At 40.4% G+C, this 12,029-nt stretch overlaps 1 protein-coding gene across 1 annotated transcript in view; it reads right to left on the reverse strand.

Moving 5' to 3' along the window:
- The window catches only part of PAM (peptidylglycine alpha-amidating monooxygenase), a 201,422-nt gene that overhangs the window by 26,548 nt on the left and 162,845 nt on the right, over positions 1–12,029 (reverse strand). Inside the window, exons 18-20 of the mRNA XM_075599016.1 lie at positions 8,835–8,951; positions 5,164–5,236; positions 1,648–1,858 (exon numbers count right to left, since the gene is read on the reverse strand). Coding sequence (XP_075455131.1) covers positions 1,648–1,858; positions 5,164–5,236; positions 8,835–8,951 — 401 coding nt within the window. The remainder of the gene's footprint in view (positions 1–1,647; positions 1,859–5,163; positions 5,237–8,834; positions 8,952–12,029) is intronic.

A 12,029-nucleotide genomic window follows, 5' to 3' on the forward strand; every position in this document is an offset into this window, starting at 1 on the left:
GGTGCTGGTAAAATTCAAGAAAAATCAAAGATGGCTGACGAGATCATCCAATAGGCAGCTGCAATGCCATGTTCTGATAACACCGTGGCTTGCTATTGGCCCATGGGAGTGAGACTTTGATGGTAGCCATAGTTATTTCCTAACAAGGACTAGAAATACAGGCACATAAAAAGGTAAATATCTCATGAACTGAGGTTCCCAGAAATAAATAGAGTGTGGTACAGGGGAGATTGCTGCTATGTATTAAACTGCACATATATACACATCTGTGCAGTTGTGAAGGCTTAGATAGCTATGGCCAACCTAATATTTCAATCAATTTAGTTATTTTCAGATGCCTATAAACAATAGAAAAGATTGGCTGAAAAACTAATGTAAGATTTACATTTATTATTATTATAGTTTATTTGCAAAGTGCAGATATATTCCACAGTACAGTGGGGGTACAGTGATATAAATCACAAATAGAATTACATAAAAATAAGGGCAAACATGCACAGATACAGAAGGTAACGAGGACCCTGCTCCTGAGAACTTACACTCTGGAGGGAATAAGGGGCAATGTTAAAGCAAAAGGTAAAGTGGCTGCTCATTGTGGGATAGAGAATGCCTCAGGAAGGAGTATTGTCCAGCCACACAGCTGGGACCATTAAGGTTTGGGTGTGTGGATGTTAGCGGAGGTTTTTTTTGTCATAACTTAACTAATGTGTGGTGGATACCTATACAAGCTTCAAATTGCAAAGCCACTATAACCAGCCACACACCCAAAAGGTCGAAACAGCTGTCTGTGGGTAGGTTTACTGGCTATGGATCTTAACCTAGGCTGTGCTGAAAAGCTGTGTAATGCAGCAAGCATAGGCTTATGTCAAAATGGATTTGAAGCAGAAGGTGGCAGTGTGTGCTCATTTGCATGTCATTTCCCTGAATCCCTTGCTGCAGTGGAATCACTGTATGCTGGGCAATAATGGTGAAAGGCGGGGTTGCAGACCTGTCTAAGACATACAAATGAGCACACAGTAATATTTCCATTTGATAGAGTATATATATATATATATATATATATATATATATATATATATATATATATATATATATATATATATATATATATATATATATAGTGTTCGACAAACCTATACATTTGCACGCCCCGGGCGAGTGGATTTAACATCGTGGCGAGCTCCTATTGGCCCAAGCAGCACACGTGTGGTACTAGGTGGTGAGTAGATTTTTTTTGTTCGGCGAGTAGATTTTTTTTTTTTCCTTCTTAAAATCAGAGTGAAAGTTGTTTCTTTTAAAGTGTTTAAGTTTCAACTAATGGGAGCAGGGCACAAGACAATGAACCTTCAAACTCTAAAGACTCAAACTACTAGAGACTTCAAATGTATTCTGACCTTTGCTTGCACCCACATACAATGGGGTAAATGTTGACTACAGTACTGATGAGCCTCATTATCCAAAATAAAAAAAAAGATTTAATAAATGAACACCATCGAAAATTTCCTCATGCCAATATTATGAGGAAATGTTCTGACCTTGGAGAATTTCCCTAAAGATGACTAGATTCTAACGCATGCATAAACCTTACATAGTACATAGCTGTATGATTTTGGCTTTGTTATTTTCCATTACACAATTGTGACTTACCTTCTCCCCACTGCATGATGAACATCCCATTGGGTGAAAACTGCATGATCCGACTGTTGCAGTAACCATCCGATACAAAGAAGTTACCAGTTATTGGGTCCACTGCAACATCAGTTGGCTGACAGAAATGTTTCTGGTCACTTCCTGGTTGAAATGCTTTACCCAGAACTAAGAGTGGAGACTCTTTACCTTGTGGTCCCAGCTTAAATATCTTTGCAGATAAGGAAAGAAAAGTAGGCTTTAAAATTGTATATCTCATGAAAGGAAGCAAAACTAAGAACTTTTAAAAACACTAAAAACCTTGATTGATAACTCCCCACGTTGTTGTATTCTAAATTATCACTATATTGTTCTATTTAAGATAAGGCAGTGCTTCTCAAACCTCTCATCGGGCCCGGAGTCCGACCACGTTTCTGAGGCACCCACCCATTCAATTTATGGGCAAACTAAGTGAATTCACTGTGTACAAGTGCGTTGGTTATACCTAAAATCCAGTGAGGCACAAGGTCACCATAGAGACGTTTTAGTACAAAAGAGATAAGGGCATTTGAACAATTACAAGATGGCTGCTGCACAGCTACAGTACCTGTACGTAAGAAAATCAGCAGCTGTGATCTTATAGGTAACAACTATTACTTAGACACAGGTATCTCGCTGTCTAGAGCCATTTTAAACTCATGAAAAATGCAGGTTCATTACAGACGAGTAATGTAAATTGAATTAAAGTGATTTGAAAGAACTTAGATATGGATTTCAAAACTAAAGCTGTCTCGCATTTTAATCTGGTCTGTAACTGTTACATACACCTATAACACACACACACACACACATTATATATATATATATATATATATATATATATATATATATATAATGTGTGTGTGTGTTATATAACACACACACACACACACATTATATATATATATAATGTGTGTGTGTGTGTGTGTGTGTGTGTGTGTTATAGGTGTATGTAACAGTTACAGATATATATAAATATATATACATATATATATAAATATCCTATAACATATAATAATAATACCCTAATCATAATATCCTAACTGTGCATGCAATGTCTTGTATATAATGCATAACCCTGCTCTCTTCATGTAACTATGTATTTGTTACCCAGTTAGGTCCGGAAATAATTGGACACTGATACAAGTTTAGTTATTTTGGCTGTGTAACAAAATAAATTCAAGTTACAGTTAAATAATGAATATGGGCTTAAAGTGCAGTCTATCAGCTTTAATTTGAGGGTATTCACATCCAAATTGGAGAAAGGGTTTAGGAATTACATCGCATTAATATGTAGCCCCATCTTTTCCAAGGGACCAAAAGTAATTGGACAATTGACTCAAAAGCTGTTTCATGGACAGGTGTGGGCTATTTCTTCCTTATTTCATCATCAATTAAGCAGGTAAAAGGTCTGGAGTTGATTCCAGGTGTGGCATTCACATTTGGAAGCTGTTGCTGTGAACCCACAACATGCGGTCAAAGGAGCTCTCAATGCAAGTGAAACTGGGCATCCTTAGGCTGCAAAAAAAGAAAATCCATCAGAGAGATAGCAGGGACATTAGGAGTGGCCAAATCAACAGTTTGGTACATTCTGAGAAAAAAAGAACGCACTGGTGAGCTCTGCAACACAAAAAGGCCTGGACGTCCACGGAAGACAACAGTGTTGGATGATCGTAGGATCCTTTCCATGGTAAAGAAAAACCCCTTCACAACATCCAGCCAACTGAAGGACACTCTCCAGGAGGTAGGCATATCATTATCCAAGTCTACCATAAAGAGAAGACTTCACGAGAGCAAATACAGAGGGTTCACCACAAGGTGCAAACCATTCATAAGCCTCAAGAATAGAAAGGCCAGATTAAACTTTGCCAAACAATATCTAAAAAAGCCAGCTCAGTTCTGGAACAGCATTCTTTGGACAGATGAAACAAAGATCAACCTGTACCAGAATGATGGGAAGAAAAAAGTATGGAGAAGGCTTGGAACGGCTCATGATCCGAAGCATACCACATCATCTGTAAAACACGGTGGAGGCAGTGTGATGGCATGGGCATGCATGGCTTACAATGGCACTGGGCCACAAGTGTTTATTGATGATGTGATAGAAGACAGAAGCAGCCGGATGAATTCTGAAATGTATAGGGATATATTGTCTGCTCAGATTCAGCCAAATTCAGCAAAATTGATTGGACGGCGCTTCACTTTACAGATGGACAATGGCTCAAAACATACTGCGAAAGCAACCCAGGAGTTTAAGGCAAAGAAGTGGAATATTCTGCAATGGCCGAGTCAATCACCTGATCTCAACCCGATCAAGCATGCATTTCACTTGCTGAAGACAAAACGTAAGGCAGAAAGACCCACGAACAAACAACAACTGAAGACAGCTGCAGTAAAGGCCTGGCAAAGCATCACAAAGGAGGAAACCCAGCGTTTGGTGATGTCCATGCGTTCCAGACTTCGAGCAGTCATTGCCTGCAAAGGATTCTCGACAAAGTATTAAAAATGAACATTTTATTTATGATTGTGTTAATTTGTCCAATTACATTTGAGCCCCTGAAATAAGGGGACTGTGTATGAAAATGGTTGCCATTCCTAAACGTTTCATACGATATTTTTGTTCAACCCCTTGAATTAAAGCTGAAAGTCTACACTTCTATTGCATATTGGTTGTTTCATTTCAAATCCATTGTGGTTGCGTCATCATATTTTTAAAATAAAATACATTTGTCATCATAACTCTGTGCCCAGGACATACTTGAAAACGAGATGTAACTCTCAATGTATTACTTCCTGGTAAAACATTTTGTAAATAAATACATGTTGTCTGTTTGTATCAATTTTGTAATCCAGACTATTCTGCAGTGTTAGTTTGTAAAAACTGATTGAGGATGTTAGAAAGAAGAACACATTTAAGGGAAACTTATTTCATAGAAAAGTTAGACCAAGTGAATTGTTAATAGTACATTTTGAGTACACAACATCTCACGTATCCAAGGTTTAGATAAGAACACTGGCGGTACGCCCAGGCTTTTGGTTTGTTTTTGTTCTTTCTGTTATTATACAAGGCTCGTCTTCCTAATCTTATTACTGCTTAATAGTAATAGGTTAATTTAGTGGCTACAAATTACTATATGAATCATGCTTGTTAGTAGATGCATCAGAACAGAACAGAAAATATATAGCCCAAGTCTGTTCACCATTGTTAACCTGTCCTTGCCCATACAAACTGAAGCTTGGTATTGTAAACTGCTACAAGAATAAATTATATATAAAACTGCAAAGAAATCTGTGTTGGGATCTGTATTTTCATACACTGAATAAACATTTATTTTCAAGTATCTTCTAAACCAGAGAAAAAAGGTGAAACCTACAGTATTAGTGGATTATTGCTTTAACTTATGACATGTCACATGTTGGTCTAGCAATGACTTTTTGAAAAATATGAAACAATTACATTCACTTTCCCGTCTTATTACATTTAATTGAAAACCATACCTGATGCAAAGCAACATCAGTGACCCAATAGTTCCCGTCTTTATCGACACTTAAACCATGTGGCAAATAAAAACTGCAAATACACATGAAAAATAAAAATGTTAGTCATAAGAATGACAAATGGCAAATAAGCATTACTATATTTTCCGTTTTGCTCCATTTGTTTATTTTTTGACAATCATACATTATTTACCTCGTAATATGAGAGTTTATACCCAAATTGCCAAGATTCCTTGTGTCAGCTACACGTGTGTGAAACCAGTCCTTTTTATGTGGTCGTAATTAATCAGAAGAGAACCCCAAACTTTGAACCCTACTGTATAAACCTCTGGTTACAGGACATGACCCACAACTCTTGTGAAGTGGAAGTTGCAGAACATTCCCATGGCTCATTCATAAATATTATGGCTATGTAAATAACATAATTTAATAGTCAAATGGGTCTTTTGCATTCCTTGAAAAGATTTCCTGGAACAAACTATGCATATTTTTTTATTCCTAAAGAGTTATCAACCCCTCTTTCTTTAACACTGTTCCTGTTTGCACCTGTCCTTCTGAGAATTAGCATTATTTTTAATTAGAGCAGTAACCTTAAAGGTCACAATTACCGACTGTCTCTCTGCCAGTTCCTCATCTGTTGCTAGTCTCTGCTCCTGGAATGTTGGACGCAAATAACTCCTTAGCAAGGGGAAGCAAAGTAGTAGAGGTCCTGACCTCTGGTTCAAGCAATTTTGAAAACAAAAAGTTGAACGAGCAGAGCTTTTTAAAGACTATATAACTATAAACAAAAAGTGGAATGACCTGCTCAACTGAGAGTATGTTTCAAAGGGGGGTGCTAGGAATTTAAATTCTTAACCAGAAAATAAAAGTAGACGAACATGCAGGGTTGACTAGGTCTATTGGTTGGACCTTATAATTTGCACAAATTGTGTGATATTATGTGCGCAATATAAGATTGGAGGACCTAAGAGAAACTTTCCACTTGAAAACTATTAAGGGAATCATAACTTTACAGGATAACTATCCAACCATTTGAACCTTTTAATATTCTTTGTTTTACAAATCAGAAATTGAAAATGCATTATTGGATCCCTCCAACAATAAAAACTATTGACACTTACTAATGCTCGCCAGCCTCCCCCAGTGAGCAAAAAGTATAAAATACTATTGTGCATACAGTTTCTCTATCTGCTTACAACTATGGGTTGAAGGCAAGAGCAAGGGGAGGTGTAAAATAGAAAGCATTGTAGGCAGGTGATGCTCTGCAAATATGTACTACTTTATTATCACATACTACACTGCCATGGGGGTCTGAAATACATCGTAGAAACACCATTATGACTAGCAAAGGGGTTAAAGTGATATTTCTATTTCTCAGTACAGCTAAACCCCGTTATAACGCGCCTCGTTATACCGCGATTCGGTTATAACGCGGTTTTCCCGTGGCTCCCGTTTTTTTTTAAAAAAAAAAAAAAAAAAAAAAAAAAAATTTTTTTAAAAAAATTTTTTTTACATTTTTTTTTTTGCACACTGCACACACTCACTGCACACACACTGCTCATTGCTCACACTGCCACACTGCACACACACTGCTCATTGCTCACACTGACACACTGCACACACTCACTGCACACACACTGCTCATTGCTCACTGCCACACTGCACACACACTGCACACTGCACACACTCACTGCACACACACTGCTCATTGCTCACACTGCCACACTGCACACACACTGCACACTGCACACACACTGCTCATTGCTCACACTGACACACTGCACACACTCACTGCACACACACTGCTCATTGCTCACTGCCACACTGCACACACACTGCACACTGCACACACACTGCTCATTGCTCACACTGACACACTGCACACACACTGACCACACTCACGCACACTCACACACACTTACGCACACTCACGCACACTTACGCACACTTACAGACACTCACACACACTCACACACACACACACACTTACACACACTTAGACACTCACACACACTCACACACACTTACACACACTTACACACACTTAGACACTCACAGACACACACTCACACACACTCACACACACTTACACACTCACAGACACTCACAGACACTCACACACACTTAGACACTCACAGACACTCACAGACACTCACAGACACTCACACACACTCACACACACTCACACACACTCACACACACTTACACACTCACAGACACTCACACACACTCACACACACTTACACACACACTCAGACACTTACCCACACTCACACACCCATATACACACACACACTTTCTCTCCCATATATACATACACACACACTCTCTCACTCTACACAGACGGGCCGCGACCAGCACCACCACCCGCTCCCCCCCCTCCTCCCGCGCAGGCAGCGGGAGCACCGGGGACAGCGGTGGGGAGAAGAAACCCCCCGCTACAACCTCCATGCAGGCAGCATGGTTCTGAGGTAAGCGGCGACCTGAGGGGACATCCCCGCTCCCATCTCCTGCCCCGCGGCCTGTCCCGAGGTGACAGGGGGAAGCGGGGACAGGAGGGACATCCCCGCTCCCATCTCCTGCCCCGCGGCCTGTCCCGAGGTGACAGGGGGAAGCGGGGACAGGAGAGACATCCCCGCTCCCATCTCCTGCCCCGCGGCCTGTCCCGAGGTGACAGGGGGAAGCGGGGACAGGAGGGACATCCCCGCTCCCATCTCCTGCCCCGCGGCCTGTCCCGAGGTGACAGGGGGAAGCGGGGACAGGAGAGACATCCCCGCTCCCATCTCCTGCCCCGCGGCCTGTCCCGAGGTGACAGGGGGAAGCGGGGACAGGAGGGACATCCCCGCTCCCATCTCCTGCCCCGCGGCCTGTCCCGAGGTGACAGGGGGAAGCGGGGACAGGAGGGACATCCCCGCTCCCATCTCCTGCCCCGCGGCCTGTCCCGAGGTGACAGGGGGAAGCGGGGACAGGAGAGACATCCCCGCTCCCATCTCCTGCCCCGCGGCCTGTCCCGAGGTGACAGGGGGAAGCGGGGACAGGAGAGACATCCCCGCTCCCATCTCCTGCCCCGCGGCCTGTCCCGCGGTGACAGGGGGAAGCGGGGAGCGGAGGGACATGCCCGCTCCCATCTCCTGTCCCGCGGGATGAATATGCGCTAAAGCGCGGCGGCCATTTTTTTTTCTCGCGACCCCGTTAGTAACGCGGTGGTCTCGGGGTGGACCCCGAGACCCGCGTTATAACGGGGTTTAGCTGTATTATCACTCCATGCTGCTTGTTTATTTTTTGAAGTTGGGTTAAAAATAATGCTGAAAACTGCCACTTTAAAGTAAAATGCCACGCTGCTGGCAATTCCTTTGGGCAAGTATACTTGTATAGTATACTTGCCCAAAGGACTCAACGCTGAGTTGGAGTCAGACTTGCCTCCAGCGACCAACAAAAAGCCACATCATCATCGGGAGATGACATTGTGCTGAGCCACTGATTGAGCCACCTGTCCGGAAGTAGATATATCCTGACATGTTGGTGGCTCTTGAGGACTGGTGTGGCCCACCCTTGATTTAGGGGCACAATTTACCAATGTGCACAATTACCGCAGGAACTGCAATGTATACTCATGCAAGTTATGGTGAACATTAAGAGGTGAAAATAAAACAACCTGACTAATCACTTACAGATTCTTGCCTGTTGACTTGAGCACTGTAGAGCTGTTTTGGCTGACAACAAGTATAGTGCTTTCCTCAATTGGTCCGATTCCTCTTTGTTGATAAACAAAGTTTTTATCAAATGAGCTGTAGACAAAGATGTGTTTAGTAATATGCTACACATTAGAAATGTTAATGTCGTTTACACAGTAAGTATTGGTTAAAGATGCAGCACAGTCGCAGCTGGGGCAAAAAAAATCTTCTGTGCTGCTATATTGAAATTACTTAACTGTTTTAAATAACTTATTTTCAACCACTTTTCTTGAGTTTCAAAAAGCACGGCAGTCGCTCTATTTCTAAACACAAGAGGGAGCACAAGGCAAACCTACAACACAGATCCAGACCCACACAGCTCCTAAAGAAGGAACAGACGTTACTACAACCTCCAAACTACATCTCATTAGCATAGGTTTAAAGGAGGTAAATGGGTAATACACACACATATATACATACATACAGTATGTATATATATATATATATACATATATATATACACACACAGTATGTATATATATATATATATATATATATATATATATATATATATATGTTTTAGCCATAGATTCCTTTGTATATCAGTATTGCTTGACTTGAAGAAGAGAGGAGAACTCTCGAAAGCTTGTCCTATCACATAAATTGTTAGTCCAATAAAAAAGGTATCACCGAATACTGAAGAACTCATTTATTCTGCACTAATAATTCATTTATATCGCAACTGGACTAACACGGCTATTTTCTGATATATATATATATGCGACAGAAAACCTCCACCGTTATATATATATATATATATATATATATATATATATATATATACACACATACACAGACATTGTACTCATTTATTCTGCACTATCGCAACTGGACTAACACGGCTATTTTCTGATATATATATATCAGAAAATAGCCGTGTTAGTCCAATTGCGATAGTGCAGAATAAATGAGTACAATGTCTGTGTATATGTGTGTATATATATATATATATATATATATATATATATATATATATATATATATATATATATATATATATATATAACAGTGGAGGTTTTCTGTCGCATATATATATATATATCATACATTTTAAGTTATGGTGGGTGAAAAAGGCGACAGAAAACCTCCACCGTTAGCATATAGCCAATAAAGAATATCACTTGTGAGCACATTCACGTCTTAGACAGGTCTGCAACCCTGCCTTTCAACCATTATCAACTCGCATACAGTGCTCCCACTGCAGCAAGGGATTCTGGGAGATGACATGCACATGCGCACACAATGTGTCACCTTTTGCCTGGAATATCCATTCACATGGGCTCCATGTATATATATATATATATATATATATATATATATATATATATATATATACACACACACAGCAAATAAAAAGATCACATGTGAGCACATGCACATGTCTTAGACAGGTCTGCAACCCTGCCTTTCACCATTATCGCCCAGCATACAGTTCTTCCACTGCAGCAAGGGATTCTGGGAAATGACATGCAAATGAACACACGTGTCACTTTTTGCCTGGAGGTTTCTTGTTGCCTTTTTCACCCACCATAACGTAAAATGTGTATAACGCACACACACATGCGAACTAGAAGTTATCATTTATATTATTAATTTGGGGTCACACAAACCTTCAAAATCAAGTGGGGCTTCTTCCTCCTCTTGATCTTAGGGGTATATTTTGGTAATCCCATGCAAAGCAGTGATCATAAAAACTATCCTTTCCCCACTACACAAAATGGGGGAGCAGACGATTAGAAACTCTTGAACACATATTGGGTTGCTTTGATTGACATTGGCAGTGCCCTTGCTCATTTCCGGTATATTCTATATTTATAAGAATAAAACTCTGCCTTGGGGGGTGGTCAGGGTGTCACTTTCTCTGGTGGAGAAAAATATAACCATTTTAATTTTATCTCTCATAGAAAGGGGTAATCTACATACTGACCCTTTCTATGACAGTTTAAAGTGACTCATTGCAAGATACCTTTGGTTGTCTACCACAAAAAAAATATATATAAGCTGTGTCTTGGTGCATTATTGTTTAGACACTGTAATTACATGAGAAATGAACGGTGTGCCAAAATATGCGTAAAAGATATAAAAAGGAAGGAGCACTCACGAGATTGGAATCACGGCCACGGGTGCACACAAGGACATAGATAACAGTCTATGTGGAATATTAATAAGGACAGCTGAGAGCACTCGCGTGGACTTGTATAAAGGTGTATTTATTATTAAATATGGTCAATGTTTCAGTCCCAACCTGGACCTTTCTGTGAGAAAGGTCCATGTCGGGACTGAAACGTCAACCATTTTTAATAATAAATACACCTTTATACAAGTCCACCGAGTGCTCTCAGCTGTGCTTATTGATGCTTAAAAAGGGAACTGTATTGGATGTTTTATTTTCCTAAAGCAAACAAAATGACAGGATATATGGCGTGATGGCCCATTCAGACACTTTCCATAATGATATCCAGTCTTTTTAATAACGAGAATCTAAGAAGTATTTGTTAAATCAGGAAAAATTAAAGCAAAAGCCAAATCAAGGTCACTGTAAAAACACCCTGTGAAGCATCAGCAATTTAAAAAAAGAAGCTACTGTAAAATAAAGCTGCCCGGCTAATTTTTTCTTGCTTTTAGTTTATTCACACAATAAGCAGGAATGCCAATGGCAAGCTGAAATGTCATAGCCCCATCACAACCATTTCAATGGGTCTTCAATGGATAGAAGCACTCAAAACCTCTGCAGTAATTCTCAGTTACCAGTTGGTGGCACTAATAATAAACCTTACAAGTGGTATCTGGGTTTGTACAAAACAGCGATTCAGTTGCATTTGTTAGAAAATTGCTTTTTTTAATCTGAAAGAAATAAGGAAGGTTTAATGAAGTTAAAACAGGAAACAGGCAATCCTGTACTGAGCCAGTGGTGCTCAACTCCAGTCCTCAAGACTCTCTCCCCCCCCCAACATACAGGTTATAAGGATATCCCAGCCTTCACACAGGTGGCTCAATCTTCGACTGCACCACTGGAAGCATGAATCTGAAGCATGGATATCCTTAAAATCTGACCTGTTGGGGGGTCTTGAGGACTGGAGTTGAGCACCACTGTATTGAGCCTCTGATTTTAAGCAGTATTTAGGAAATCGC

The sequence above is a fragment of the Ascaphus truei genome, chromosome 1 (assembly GCF_040206685.1).
Source record: "Ascaphus truei isolate aAscTru1 chromosome 1, aAscTru1.hap1, whole genome shotgun sequence".
Taxonomy (NCBI): domain Eukaryota; kingdom Metazoa; phylum Chordata; class Amphibia; order Anura; family Ascaphidae; genus Ascaphus; species Ascaphus truei.